Raw genomic sequence first — 15,819 nt, forward strand, 5'->3', positions numbered from 1 at the left:
AGAATGGGGGCACAAGCTCCCGTAAATAATAAATGGAAAACAATCATCATGGGTCTACAGTTGATGTTACAGAGGGTTGAAAATGCATCCCTCGGACGGTCCCATCGGTCTTCACGTCCCAACTTTAGCAGGCGCAGTGGTGCCCACCGGTCAGTCTCTGAGTACTCTCTCATGCTCGTCTGGTTAAAGTAGGTCTGACACAGTATGATGCAACAGGGCGATAGGCGATAAGCCTCAAACCCATCGAAGATATCTTCAAGTCGTCTTCCTTTATGGGCCCCGCGAGGGGATATGCGATGGGACCCGCCGCATTAATTGTTCCCACGCCTTCCTGCCAGGCTGTGGCAGAGACTGACGTATTCAGTACGACAGGCGTGGGGGAGAGTGGTTGGATGTGACCGTCCACGCTCCCCCTTAAATGCAGCCCGGGCTTCCCACCGATCGACACCTCATCGTGGAGTCCCTGCGGGGTCCATCGACATGGGGTTTCTCGGGTCCTCGGGGAACTTTGGGTACTCGGGGACCAACTGCTCTTGGTCCCGAGCGCCCACCCCGAGTCTGGCTCTTCTCGGGTCCTCGGAGCACTCTAGGTACTCGGGGACCAACTGTTCTTGGTCCCGACCACCCCCTCCGGGACCTGGCTTCCCTCGGGCCCTCGGAGAGGTGGTCCCGGAGGGAAGGCACCGTGTGGCACTGCGCTGTCCTGGCCTCGGGACTCGGGAACCCCCGGATCCCATATCACCGGCACCTCCCCTTCTCCATTTATGTGTTGCTGTTGTTGAACCAACTTGAGACAAACACATTCATAGCCATTCAATAGCTCTCCTAACTCCTCTAATGCATCAAATCTTGCAAGATTTTGAGAGTTGAGTTGAGAAAGTGAGATTGAGTGCTAGTGAGCATAAATCCATCTTTTGAGCACTTGAGTTCATCATGAAGCTGTTGATTCGCATTTGCTACTTTTGGAGCTTAGAGCTCCTAGACGGTTAGGCACCACCAGAGAGCACCCAAGCTTGTGGAGTACTACAAGAAGTTTCTAAAGGTAATTCTCACTTCCGCAAGGAAAGAGGAAGCTTTGAGTAAGTCCAAGCTCGATCTTTGTGGTCACTTGGTGAGAATAAGGGTTGAAAGAAATTCGTCTCTTTGTGAGCACCACAATGGAGACGTAGGATCATTTGATACGAACTTTGAGAAACAAATTCTTATCTCTTTTACCTTCTTGTATACTTCCTCATTCTAGTTGATCTTTGGGAAAAGTTGTTCGATCTATATGTTTGCGAGTTTGTAGCTGCAGGTGGTTGGTGAAAATATCCTTAAGCTTGTTTTGAAAATGTGGTAATCTTTAGATTCAACTAGACTTGCTTAGGTATTCTTAGTTTTCGATTTCCTATTCCATCTGGACTATCCGGGTTAAGCTCGGAACCTCCTGTCGGTGAATCAGGAACCAGGGGTCCCCGAATCCCGAGGCCAGGCCAGCAATCCACCACGTGGCGCCCTCCCGCAGAGGTCATCTCCGCGAGGTAAAAAAGACTAAGTCCCGGGAGAGGGCGCTCGGGGCCACAGTCAGTGGTCCCCGAGTGCCCGGGTTCCCCGATGATCTGCGAAGACTAAGGGATCGGGAAGAAAGTGCTCGAGGAGGTGAACAGTGACCCCCGAGCACCCATGTCTCCCGACGACCAGGAGAGACGAGTACCAGGAGAGGTGTGCCCGGGGCTACGAGCAGTAGCCCCCCGGGCACCCGAGTACCCCGAGGACTCAGCGAAGGAAGTTCCAGGAGAGAGTGCTCGGGGCTGCGAGCAGCGGCCCCCGAGCACTCGGTTCCCTGAGAATCCGTACAATCGGGACTGGGAGAGAGTGCTCGGGGAGGTGAACGGTGACCCCCGAGCACTCGGTTCCCTGACGACCCAGGAAGCCCCTCCGTCAGTGGCCCCCACAGGGGTCCAGCGATGAGGCGTCAGCCAGTGAAAGGCCTGAGGCCGCATTTAAGAGCGCGCGTGGCCTGTCATCTCCAACTGCTCCCGCCACGCTCGGTGTCAGTTCCTGCCATATTCTAGCAGAAGGGCGTGGGGACATTTAATGCACGGGTCCCATCCCGCGCAATCCGGCGCGTCTCGGGATAGCATCGCGAGTCCCGAGGCGTTCCGTCTGCCGCACTGCTGTGGCAGGCGAACAAGACGGGGCGGGCACGCCAGGCCGCTCTGCGGCTGCCCGGTGGGCCCTCTCCACGGTGCCCGTTGCCAGCGCCATCATGACAACGGAAGACCGGGCGCGGGGTGCGTTTTCAACCCCCGTCACTTCGTACAGAGGCTATAATGCGCCTTTTCCATTTATGGCGCCTTGGAACTCGTGCCCTCCCATTCGGGGCACGCTACCGCCGGCGGGTATTTAAGGAGCCGGCCGGCGCGGACAAAAGAGAGAGAGGTCCTGAAGCGTAAAAGTCTGAGAAGGAGAGTTAATTCAAGGGTGACGCTCGAACTCTCAGGCAAAGCGCACTCAAAGACCAACAGACACACACAGATCAAAGAACACCTTCGTACGAGCATAGAAACCGAAGAACAAGGAGCTCCAGGCTCTAGGATAGACAGACTTTCTTGTAACCAGCACATTCCTGAGAGACATTCTCAGGGCATTTATAGCATCTACACATGAGTAGGGTGTTACGCGCAGTGCGGCCCGAACCTGTCTAAAAATCCCCCAGTGCATTTACTCTTTTCTGCATTAGATCATTCCACCCCACCAGCCATCGCATTCATATCCATTTATTTCTCCAGCAAACATATTCAGAATCATCCCCCCAGTCGAATCTCTAAAAAGGGGTCCCTCAGGATTCTTGCGACAGGAGCTAACCCTCCGACACCTCCGGACTCCGGAGCCTCCGGATTGACCAAGAGTATCCGAAATCTATAACCCGTTGTAAAGTTTTAATTTTCGGAAAATGCCTATTCACCCTCCCCTCTTCTAGGTGACATCACGTACATTCAATTGGTATCAGAGTCTAATCTCCTACAAGGCTTCACTGCTTGGAGAAATTGAGGATGTCAGCATCCGGGGAGAAAAGTCTGAAAAGCCTAAAGAGTCCAAAGGATGATCTTTCGACTTTAGGTAATGGTAAAAGGAAGAGAGTTGCAATTGAATTCAATTATGATAAATTGAATCCATCTAATTCTTATATATCTGTGTCATCCGGACGTGTGCCATATTTTGATGGCACACACTATACCGCTTGGAGGCACAAAATGAAATTGCATCTAATCTCTCTCTCCATCCAAGTATTTGGAAGATTATTTGCACAGGTTTTGAGCTACCGGATGAGGACAAAGAGCTTACTTCCGAGGAAGAAGAAAATCTTCACTGCAATGCACAAGCCGCAAGTGTATTGCTTGGCGCCCTGAGCCTCGAAGAGTTCAATAAGGTGGATGACCTTGAGGAAGCTAAAGTGATAGGATACACTCCAAATCGCACATGAAGGTAACACAAGCGTGAGAGAGTCCAAGATAAAATTGCTTGAAGGTAAATTGGAAAGATTTGTTATGGAATATGATGAAACTCCCCAAGTAATATATGACCTTATGATGATGCTATTGAACAAAATTAGAGGGCTTGGAAGTAAAGAGCTATATAATCACAAGGTGCTGCAAAGATTGCTAAGAGTTTTTGAATCAAGAAATCCCACCTTGGTCACTCTCATCTGAGAAAGAAGAGACTACAAGAGGCTCACACCAAGTGATGTGCTCGGTAGAATTCTTGCTCATGAGCTCATGGAGGAGGAAAACAATGAAATCAAGAACCTAAGTAAAGCAAAGCTCAACATCTAAGAAAAAAATAGCATTCAAGGCAAGTAAGAGCAAGCAAGTTGAAGAATCGAGCTCAAGTGAAGATAAGAGCTTCGATGATGAAGAGATTACTTTCTTTGTAAGAAAATTCAAGAAATTCATGAAGAAGGGTGACTATAGCAAGCACACGAGAGACATGCCAAAAAAAGAACATCCAAGAGAGCTCGCTATGAGTGTGGCAAAATTGGTCACTTCATCGCCGAATGTCTTAACAAGAAGAAGAGTAAGGACAAGGAAAAAAATAAGAACAAGTACAAGAAGAAATATTCGGGTCACTTTGACAAGGAGTGGGACCCCTACTCTGACTCCGATGATGAAGAGGTCACTACCATCACCATCCGCTACTTTACACCGACAAAGTCACTTTTTGGTGACATGAGCAACGATGACGACACTCTCAAGTGTCTCATAGCAAAAGGGCGCAAGGTAAAATCATAACCCAAGCTCTTAGATAGTGATAATAATAGTGATTGTGAATCTTTGCTTAAAGGTTTAAGTAAAAATATCATATCTAAGATAAATGAGTTAATGGAAACAATAGAGAGTCAAGAAGAGATTTTCGGGAAGCAAGAGGATTTGGTCATCCTTAAAAAGGAGAGAAACCTTGAACTCGAGGAGCTCTATGCTAAAGAGAAGGAGAAAATTAAGAAATTGACCAAAGATTTTAATTTGGCCAATATCTTAATTGCTAGTCTAGAGACTAGCAATTCTACACTTTGAGAGAAATTCAAATGTTTGGATGAAACTCATAAAACTCTTGAAGTACAAATTAATGCTCTTAGAAGTAGCTCTTCTCCTTCTAATGATGTAACCTTACTCTCTAATGCTTCCACTAGTTAAGGTTGTTGTTGTTGTTACAATGTTGATTTAAATGTTTATGCTACTAATGTTCAATTTTTGCAAGTATTACAAAAGGAGAATGAGAGGCTAAATGCCTTGGTTAAGTATAGGTGTATCAAGACATACAAAATCAAGGATGCTCTATACAAGACTATTGAGGCTATGAAAAACAAGCAAAAGAGATGCCTTGGGTTTGAAATGCATACAAGCAAGCAAAGTGAGTGTGTGGTGATAAATGGCAAGGAATGCCTCCAGTTCATTAAGGGAGGCAAGAAAAATGATCTCACCACACAAGTCAAGCAATCCAAGGGTCATGCACCTCAATCTACTTTTTACGCATCTTATGTTTTGAAAAAGCACCATGGTAAAGTGATTGCTCTATATATTGATGCCTGGATAAAGATCGAGTTATCAAAAGGAATGTGTGAGTTCCAAAAGTTTTTGTGACTAACATAAAAGGATCCAAACAAATTTGGGTACTTAAAACAAAAGATTAACTTATTTTGTAGGCATACTCTTTCGATAGATCAAGTTGGGTGCTTGATAGTGGATGCACAAATTATATGACCGGAGAGAATGGAATGTTCTCGTTATTTGAAGAAAATAGAGGATCTTATGAAAATATCGTCTTTAGTGATGGTGGGAAAGGACAAGTAATTGTTATAGTTAAAATTGCTATCTCCAATGATTATTCTATCTCAAATATATTGTTAGTCAAATCTTTTAGTTACAATTTGTTGTCTGTATCACAATTTTGTGAAATAGACTACAATTATCTTTTTACTAATGAGGGTATAACCGTCTTTAGAAGGGAAGACCCCTCAATAGCTTTCACCAGTCATTTAAGGGTAAGTTTTATCTTGTTGACTTTTTAACGGATAAAGTGAGGTCTAAGACTTGTTTATCTGCTAAGTCTAGCATGGATTGGCTATGGCACCGCCCACTAGCCTATATTGGCATGAGGAACTTGTCTAAACTTCTAAAGTGGAGCACATCGTAGGACTAACAAATATTTCTTTTGAGAAATATAGAATTTGCAGTGCATGTTAAGTGGGTAAGCAAATTGGAGTTCCTCATCCCGCCAAGAATGTGATGACGACCACAAGGCCATTGGAGCTTCTTCACATGAATTTATTTGGACCAATCGCCTACATAAGTATTGGCGGTAACAAATATAGTTTGATTATTGTTGATGATTATTCTCGTTTCACTTGGGTATTCTTTTTGCATGATAAGAGTGAAACACAAGCCATATTCATGAAATTTGTGAGAATATCCCGAAATAAATTCGATCTGAAGATAAAAAGGGTGAGAAGAGACAACAGAAGTGAATTCGAGAATACACAAGTTGAAGAATTTATTGATGAAGAATGGATCAAACATGAATTCTCGACACCCTACTTCCCTCAATAAAATGGAGTTGTCGAGAGGAATAATAATATTCTCATAGAGTCGGCAAGGACCATGCTTGATGAGTACAAGATCCCGTATCAATTTTAGGCAGTGGCTGTTAACACCGCATGTCATGCCATCAATTGGTTATATCTCCATAAGATCTTGAAGAAGACCGCCTACGAGCTTTTAACCGATAACAAGCCTAATGTGTCTTACTTTAGAATTTTTGGTAGTAAATACTTTATTCTAAATAAGAAGGCTAAAAGTTCTAAGTTTGCTCCTAAGGTAGATGAAGGTTTCTTGCTTGGTTATGGATAAAATACCTACGCTTACCGTGTGTTCAACAAAACCACTGGTTAACCCTGATACTCCGATATCTGTCAGTCATCCGGACCCTCCGAGTTGGGTTCTGGACATGGCTCTTGGTTACGCGTTAACCTGCTAACCCGGAGTCTCTAGATTGAACTCGGATACTCCGGGTCAATACAAAAAATATTGTAACGGGTAGTTTTTTTAGTGGGGAGAAAGGGTATAAATAACCCCTCTCCCTCTCCATTTATGTGTCGTTGTTGCTGAACCAACTCGAGACAAACACATTCATAGTCATTCAATAACCCTTCTAACTCTTCTAGTGTATCAAATCATGCAAGATTTTGAGAATTGGGTTGGAAAAGTGAGATTGAGTGCTAGTGAGTATAAATCCATCTTTTGATCACTTGAGATCATCATCAAGCTGTCGATTCGCGTTCGCTACTATTGGAGTTTAGAGCTCCTAGACGGCTAGGCGTCACCGGGAAAGCACCCAAGCTTATGGAGTATCACGGGAAGTTTGTGAAGGTCATCCTTGCCTCCGCAAGGGAAGAGGAAACTTTAAGTAAGTCCAAGCTCGATCTTCATTGTCGTTTGGTGAGTATAAGGGTTGAAAGTGACATGGCTCTTCGTGAGCACCTCAATAGAGACGTAGGATCATTTGATTCGAACTTTAGAAAATAAATTCTTGTCTCCTTTACCTTCTTGCACACTTTCTCATTATAGTTGATTTTTGGGGTAAGTTATCCGATCTATATGTTTGCGAGTTTTTAGCTGCAGGTGGTTGGTGAAAATGTCCTTAAGCTTTATTTGAAACCTGTGGTAATCCTTAGATTCAACTGGACTTGCTTAGATGTTCTTAGTTTTCGATTTCCTATTCCATTCAGACTATCTGGGTTAAGCTCGAAACCTCCGGACCCCGGAGTCTCCGGATTGACATGGAGTATCCAGAATCTGTAATCTGCTGTGAAGTTTTAATTTTCAGGAAATGGCTATTCACCTCCCTCTAGGTGACATCACGTACATTCATTGCTCAGCGCCGTTTCCCCCCTCCACCCCTCCACTCGCCCATCACACCCACGCGCGCGAGGTCGCCCTGGCCTACTAGTGCGGCCGACCAAAATAGGCCATGACTCGGCCTAGTAGCAACCGGCCTGCTAGGCCAGCACAGCCACCAGAGGGCTGTGCCCTAGTGGGCTAACCTAGCTCCACAACCCACAACATCAGGCGACCTGACCCGAGTTGGTCAACCACTGCGCACCCCAGCACTGTGTAACCCAGGCACAATCTCGACCCAATTCGAGCCCATTTCGGTCCAAACCCAGCACTATGTAGTGGGTCCCACTGAGTTACTGTTCAGTGGGCCCTGGGTTACTGTTCAGTGAGTCCCACCCATTGGTCCCATCTATAAATAGTGCATTTTCATATTTTTTTAATTTAATTTTGGATTAAATATTCTAGGAGTCATAACTTCTCCGCTCTTGCTCCGTTTCGGTGATTTTTTGGCCAAAATTTGTCTAAAATTCGAGATCTACCTATCTATCACAGTGTGATATCCATTAGTGCTCATTTGACTTTCTATTTGATGTTATTTGATTTTTCTGTAGTATAGTTTGTTATTGATCATAGTCGCATTTGTAGAACCAGCGGAGTTTTATTAGTGTTGCGCAGGAAGCATCAGGAGTGAGGAAGATTCTGATTACAACCAAGCCTTAGAAGAGATTATCATAGAAGGCAAGTCATATCTCTTTGATCATAGTGAACCTATGCTTTTAAATAATCTACATGATCAACTAAAAAATAAAATTATTATCGCATGTACTATGTATTATACTTACAACTGCTTATAGTAGTCAATCCTATCAAATAATTGTCACGCCTTAAATGTTGTCATTTAGAATAAATATCATCCTAAGATTTACCTATCGTTATGTATAACGTCGGACAATGCCTTGATATCTAGCATGCTTAGGATTGAATACGTCTCCTCGGAGACATCACTTCCAAAATACGTCTCTTCAGAGACATCGCTTGATCATTATCAATGTTAACTTATATACCATGAATCCTTGATAGTTGTGAATTTTGTGATGGTGGTGAGATCCTTGATGTCATGTGGAATATGGCGGGTAGTGTGTAAAAATGGGTGAAAACTGTTTTGACGGTGGCAGGTAGAGTAGTACGTTGGGCGAGGATGCTATTTGGAGCTTGAGTTATCTTTGTGTTATTCATTGCCAGAAGATGTCTGCCCTGTCCGCTTAAAGACCGAGTCATTTCGCCACCATACTTAAGCCACCTCAGTGTAACCATGTGTCATATATGGGCAGAACTTGACTTTTCTATCATCGGACTGACTTGGACATCATACTAGGAGGTTGAGAACAACGAGAAGACAAGTGACTATCTGTCCCTCTGTTTCAATGTGCAAAGATCGGCAAGTGCTTAAAAATAGAACCTGGTATTTAGTACAAGGCCTCTAGTACTTGAGGTGTCTCGTAGAAAGGATTAGTAGAAAAGGTGATTAAAGTATCTCGGTATGATTCGCTCATCTGCTTACAACGGCTGGAGGCTGAGCATATCATGTGGGTATAGTGTACAACATCTGTAGAGTGTAAACCTATTCGAATAGCCATATCCACAGTCATGGACATACGAAGGCAGAACCTTTTTTACTAGACTTAGGGTGCGTGTGTCTTGATGTGTGAGTGTGTGGACTAGATGTTCGTGAGATGAGGTTACTGGCTAAATCCGCTAGGATTTGCGTGGTACTAGATGTACACCAGATGTGATGATATAGACCGCGGAGTGAGGTATAGGCCCTCGCATGACAAAAAAAACCCCGCATATGACTTGTTACTTGGTTTTGAAGTACTTCAAATTGTTTTAAAGTTAACAGTAGAGAATACAACTGAGTCCCTGCATAAACTATTTTGCTCTTAAAACTAAACCATAAAATCTTATCTTTGAATTACCTTTATGCATCTATCAAACACTTGAAGTAGTATAAGGCTTACTTAGTACCTTCCGTACTCACTCTTGCTGTCATTCAGATGAGGAAATTGAAGCCAACTTCACTGGAGGAGAAGACGAGGATGAAGAGTAGACTTAGAAATCACGTTCGCACCCTAGCTGCTTGTGGCTTTGGGTCGTTGTCTTCCGTTGTGCTTTTGTTGGTCGTTAGGCCAGGTTTGTAATATACAATATAGGTTATAGCCTTGTGTACTCTCTAACTTTAATACTTTATATATGAAGTTTGACTACGATACTACAATTGTTATACTATGTGTATCAGCTATTTGATCCAGACACTGATACAGGATGCATAAGAAATCCCGAGAAAGGGGTCTCACACACTAAGTGTTGGTAGTAGATTCATAGCTATCCTAGCAAGGAGCACTGGAAATTTGTTCAGTGGATTTTCAGATATTTGTGTGGTACTTCTAATGCTTGCTTGTAGTTTAAAAAATCTGGAGATTGACTTGTTGGTTATGTTGACTCATATTATGCTGATGATTTGGATAAGAGGAGATCTCTCACAGATTATGTTTTCAACATTGGTGGTTATGTTATTAGTTAGAAATCATGTTTATAGGCTACTATTACTTTATCAACTATTGAAGCTTGAATATATGACTATTTCTGAAATATGCAAAGAAGTTATTTGGTTAAGAGGTTTGCACACTGAGCTTTGTGAAGATAATTCTTGCGTTAATATTTTCTGTGAAAGAATAAAATACATTGATGTGAAGTATCATTATATTTGAGATGTTATTGCTCAAGATGATATTAAAATATACAAGATAAGCACTCGTGATAATCCTATTGATATGATGACAAAGATAGTTTCTGCTATTAAATTTAAGCTATGCTCAAGTTTAATTAGTGTTACAGTTTGAGTCTTAGAGACTTGGCACCAGTGATATGTATTATGGAAGAAAGTTTATTGATGCTTTTTTTTTGCTATAAGATAAAATTTATCTCAAGGTAGAGTTTGTAAGATTGTGATTCGAATTTTTGTTGGACCATATAAGGGACACATTCAGTTTACATTCTGGATAGTCTATATTAGACTCGAGTCACATATGTCCACCCATATAAAAATATTTTGTAAACTGCATAAAAAATTAAAACGCTTATTATAATATATTGTATTTTACACATCCTTGATATAATAAAGATTACCAATTGATGCCCATATTTTTTTTCACAAGTATTTTTCACGTGAAAATCGTGTCTCCTGATCTATTCTATCGTGTTTTATTTATAACATTAGGAAAGATGACTCATTTATTTATGAGTTGAAACATTTATTAAGCAAGAACAGGACAAGAAAGAGAAAAAAAAAGAGTGCCCAAAAGTTTAAGTTAGAATGACTTATATTTAAAGAATAGTTAAGAAGATTAAAACAGTCTAGATTTGCAACAGGAGGAAGTATTAATCAAATTACGTAATTAAGCTGACATCCATTGAAATCTAGAGTAGAAATACTTCACATTTTGTAATGGTAAAAACACATCAACGTCTTCTTTTTGGGAAGGAGAAACACATCAACGTCTTATCGGACCACAGTAAAAGACGCTTCGCCAGCAGATAACGCTGCATCAGTACAGCTCGAAACAGCATCTAACACCTGATTAGCGACAAGACCATATGTAAAAAGAAAAAGGCTCCAACAGATGATGATGTTGAGTATAATGATGCAGATATGTGGTAACGAGGATTCAAAGTGATTCTTAGCCCCCACATATATTTTAAAAAGAGTTAAATATTTCGACAAACAAAATAGTTGGTTAAGCCAATCTGACAATCTCCCAGAAGATTCATCAAGAAACTGACTGGCCACCATCACCTGATATATAGTATAGCAAGGAGATGGGAGAACAAAGAGCACCAGAATCAAAACAATTTAGCTAAGGTAACAGAAAACTAAAGTTCCATACTGCTCATATTTATATGTATCCATCTGGCAGAATGCAAGTTTTCGCAAGAACAGAATAATACACATAGAAGAGCAGGGTAAGTCACCATGTAAACAAAGCTATGAGCATCTAAATGTGTCCTGCAGATTTACATACTAGGCTAGTAGCAAGGCCTCGGAAGGGCCGTGCTCACACAGCACATACTAGGCTCCTGCTAATCTAGAGAGAGAGCAGATCATTGAGCTAGGATAAGCCAAAAACTCCCAAGCTAGCAAATGATTCTAAACCAAACAGGCAAAACTTACAAGCCACGGCACTTAAAAATCTACACAACAAGATATTCTGGACATTATCAGAAAGCCGCTGAGCCTGTTCTCCTGATTTGATACTTGGGATCAGGTAGAGGTGCAGAGAAGAGTATTTTCTCCAACTCCTGAAGATAACGCAAAACAGAGTATATAAGTCAACGATATGAATGTAGATTGGACAAAGATGCATCATTAATTTCTTTGAAGTACAGGAATATGAACTGTATTGAATTGAATAAAACAAACAAGAAATCAGCCTAACAAATTAGTTGCAAGTAGCTAAATTAATCTCTGGGGCTGAAAATTTTCTATAAGTGGCTATCTCCTTTTTTCCCACACAAGCAATGTATTGCGAGCATACAATATCAGAAACTTGCTTCAACCTGCTCGATCCCTGATAATCTTACTACAATATGTAAGCTGACTCATTTTGTAACGAAATAGCCATCTAATGTTGTCGGGATCAAACAGAAGACTAAAAAATACAAGCAACTAAACAAAGATCACTTAGCCTACCCCAACTTGCTTGGGACAAAGGATTTGTTGTTGTTTGCTTGTTTGTTTTAACTAAACATAGATCACCCCATTTATTTATTGACTGTCCTGTTACTAGAATTGCTTGGGAAATAGTGGGGAGCTGTTTTTGGAGCTGATAATAGACCCACAAACTCATCCCAATTCTGGCAGGAGATTGAAGTCTGGTTGCCACATGGCACTGTTGTCTACACGTTGGGTTTGTTTGCTGTTTGCTGGGCTATTTGGAAAGCCCGGAACAAAGCAGGTTAAATAATCTGTCATGCATGTTCATTTATTGTATACCGGGCGGGTCTCTATGGTGGCGATCTACATGGCATGATCTTGAAGGGCGTGGAGAAAATGATGCAAGCGACATGCAAGGTGATTTCGGCTCAACCAACTACTCTGATGGTGCTTCCAGGTCTAGACTGCGAGGCAAGACAGGAGAATGAAGAAGATGAATTGAGGACAGATGGCGAACAATCTTCAGCTTTCGTCATTGTTTATCTCTTGGTCCTTAAAGTAGTAGGTCTGAAAAACTTGTAATCATTGCAGGTTACCCATGTTTTTCCTAGGTTGTCTGCTTGAATCAGGTAGATAGGCCTAGTGTTTGCTGAACTTCCCTGCAGTCCTGTTTCTTTTCCTTACCTAGTTCTGGAAACACAGACAATTGTATTTCCGCTTCTCTTTTGGGTAATGGAAATGGGGTACAGACTCGATTTGGAAAAAAAAAACTAAACAAATATTTCTTCAGCAAGAAATTAAGTTTAAGCTGTGAGCCAGTGAATCTAGTTTAGGAGTTGGATCAAAGGTTACCAAAATTCGATAGGTAACACTATCGAGCAACTTACTAAATGAATGGGTACTTGCATAAACTATAAAGTGCAGTACCACTATCAGGTTGCCCTTAGGAAGTAGCAACTAAGACATACATAACGATTCCACTTGCATATTCACAGATTAACAGTAGTATATAAAGACAGGAACAATAGTTATAATGTTACTAATACATCTGTGTAACTGAAGCCTGAACCCACAATATAAAGCAAAACTCGAACCTAACATATGAAATGGTTAGTGATGTTTGGTAAATACAGTTCTTGATAGTAGCTTAACGATATGAACTAAAAATCAGACACTTGTCAGTCAGAGTAATTACCATTTATTCCCTTTCACTATCAGATAGTCTAACTACTATTCAGAAGCAGAAAGTGATGATAAAAGGGAAAAGACTAATCGGTAAGTTCACCAACCAAGCATGGAGGAAAAAAAACAACACTTGCTAGCATAACAATATGAACTAAAAATCAGACACACTTGTCAGTTAGAGTAATTACATTTATTCCCTTTCATTTATCAGATAGTCTGACTCCTATTCAGAGGCAGAAAGTGATGATAAAAGGGAAAAGACTACTTAGTAAGTGCACCAACCAAGCATGGAGGAAAAAAACAACACTTGCTAGCAAAAAGGGGATGACATTCTGATGAAATTGTATTAAAAAGACAAAGTACCTTTTGCCTCTTTAGCCTCTCATTTTCCTCTTCTAAACGAGATACCTTGTTTTCAAGTTCATTAGTGTAGGCCTGTGGCAAATACAATGTAGGTGATATAAGCCAAAGAAGAACAGCACAGCAAGTCATCATGTTATAACATTTTCAATTCACATATCACAAGAAAAACTAATTGAAGCAAGTAGCATTAATAAACCTTCATGAATATTGATCTATAGCTAGAGAATTGCTGAACAAAAGAATATTAACACATAGAAAGGCAGCAAACATATATTGCAACCTGCTTCCTAGCCCTTGAACGAGCAGCTGACTCCCTATTCTTGATCATCCTCTTCTGCCTTCTCTCCATCAACTTATCTGCTACATCTCCTGAGACACCACGCTTCCTACCAGGTGTCAGAGAATCCGAAAGTGCACCCATCATTGGTGAGGTAATGTGGCCATCAGAGTAGGCTGATTCCAGAATAGCACCCGGCCCAACATTCAGTGGCTGAAGGGCCAACCCACTCGGCATATAAGCACCTGGGATACTCTGTTGCCCGTGCTTATGAGGCTCCATAGCTGTAATCTGCTGCTGATAGCGGTCTAACCACTGTGCCCCAGTTGTCAATTGGGCAACCCCAGCACTCCCAACCTGATCCACATTGCCAAAGTCGTTCAAGTCCTTCGGATATCCTCCAGTGACGACCCCAGCTTTCACCAAGAAATCCTCAAGCGTCATCTCCCCAAGTGTCGGCTGCCGCTCCTGCCTCCGCCGACCACCCTCCTCGACATTTCTCTCAGGGGCATCCTGGATGCCCTTCCACACCTCATCCACAGTCTTCTTGCTGAGCTCAGGTGGCATTGTAATGCTCCCCTGTCGCAAGAGGCCCAAACTCGGCTCATACTGGCTGGTGGCGGCACCATCAGGGTCCAGACCATCAAGAAAGACACTCTTCAGCAGCTCATCAAGGTTCATGCTATGCAAGGGTTCTCCCAAATGGCTCTGCACCTCATCAAGGGTAAGGCTATACAAAGACCCTTGTCTTGCCAGGTTCTGCATCTGCCCCCGTTGCGCCGTGCCGGCACCGCGGCTTCCGCACCCACCTGCTCCTCCCCCAGCCTGTGATGCCATTGTCTGACTTCCCATGAACCAACAGATTTCACGAACAACGCTAACCGGTCTCCGTTTCACTGTCGCTCAGTTAAGTAAGAAAAATCTCACATCTACAGATTGTCAGATCACAGCCTGCGGATCCATAATACAGGGAGAACCATCAGGCAACTGCCAATGAACCCGACACAGATAAAAAGGAAAAGGAAAATAGGGCAAACATTAACACGAATCCATCTAGTGATGGGAAAGGGAGGAAGAGGCGCTTACCTGCCAGTGAGACGCGCCACCCTCGCCGGCGCCGTAGCCGGTGAAGACGCCGCCGCAGCCGCCTCTCGGTTCGCCAGGGGCACGCGTCGGACCGTGGTTACTTCGAGCGGAACAGGCGCGGGTCAGGCGACGAGAGCTAGCTGGTGCGACCGAACTTCTCAGGGGGGGGGGGGGGGGGCGCCACCGCCTAGCACCCGCCATTGGGGGTGGAGGAGGAGGAGGAGGCCATGTGGTTGGTGCGCGAGGAAACCATGGGAGAAGAAACCATTGGGGCTTGGAAGAGGGATCTTGTTTGGTGTTAAGTAGTAGTCGTAACTATAGGCTCGAAACTGCTGTAGAGGGTCATTAAGAACTCAGAGATGGGCCCCACCTGCAGAATGAGAAAAAACTGAAAAAGGCAAGGAAATGAGCTTCACGCTTTTGTCTTCTTCTGGTCAGGAAAAAAAGTCTCCAAGACATGGCTAGATGCTGAGTTTTAGGCTGCAGCCGTGTCCACTCCTATTTGTTTTGTTTAGCATTTCTGACATCACCACTATCTCCATAGTGGCTCTAATTTTTGACCAGTGTATATCAGCAAAATAATCATGAAACATACAAATACACAATGCTATGAAAGATTTAAAATTATTTTTGATGGGAAAAATATCAAGCACATATTGCATATTAAGTGCTTACATATAAAGTTTAAAAGGTTAACTATGTATGCTCTATGAGGACAGATTGTTTTTTAAGAAGGTTTGATTTGAGTGACCAAAATCCATACAAGGTGCCAGGGTGGGATGAGCGATACTGCAGTTGTCTACCTGTACTCAAGTGAAAGGATC

General features: G+C 42.7%; 1 protein-coding gene across 1 annotated transcript; it reads right to left on the reverse strand.

Moving 5' to 3' along the window:
• Positions 1-11,304: 11,304 nt before the first annotated feature.
• LOC133908979 (ABSCISIC ACID-INSENSITIVE 5-like protein 2) lies at positions 11,305-15,298 on the reverse strand. The gene is made up of 4 exons (XM_062351232.1): positions 14,996-15,298; positions 13,913-14,860; positions 13,633-13,704; positions 11,305-11,729 (listed from the first exon to the last, which is right to left on the reverse strand). The coding sequence occupies exons 2-4, from the start codon at positions 14,759-14,761 to the stop codon at positions 11,649-11,651; spliced, it is 1,002 nt and encodes a 333-aa protein (XP_062207216.1). The 5' UTR covers positions 14,762-14,860; positions 14,996-15,298; the 3' UTR covers positions 11,305-11,648.
• Positions 15,299-15,819: the final 521 nt, after the last annotated feature.

Source organism: Phragmites australis, chromosome 2 (genome assembly GCF_958298935.1).
Source record: "Phragmites australis chromosome 2, lpPhrAust1.1, whole genome shotgun sequence".
Taxonomy (NCBI): domain Eukaryota; kingdom Viridiplantae; phylum Streptophyta; class Magnoliopsida; order Poales; family Poaceae; genus Phragmites; species Phragmites australis.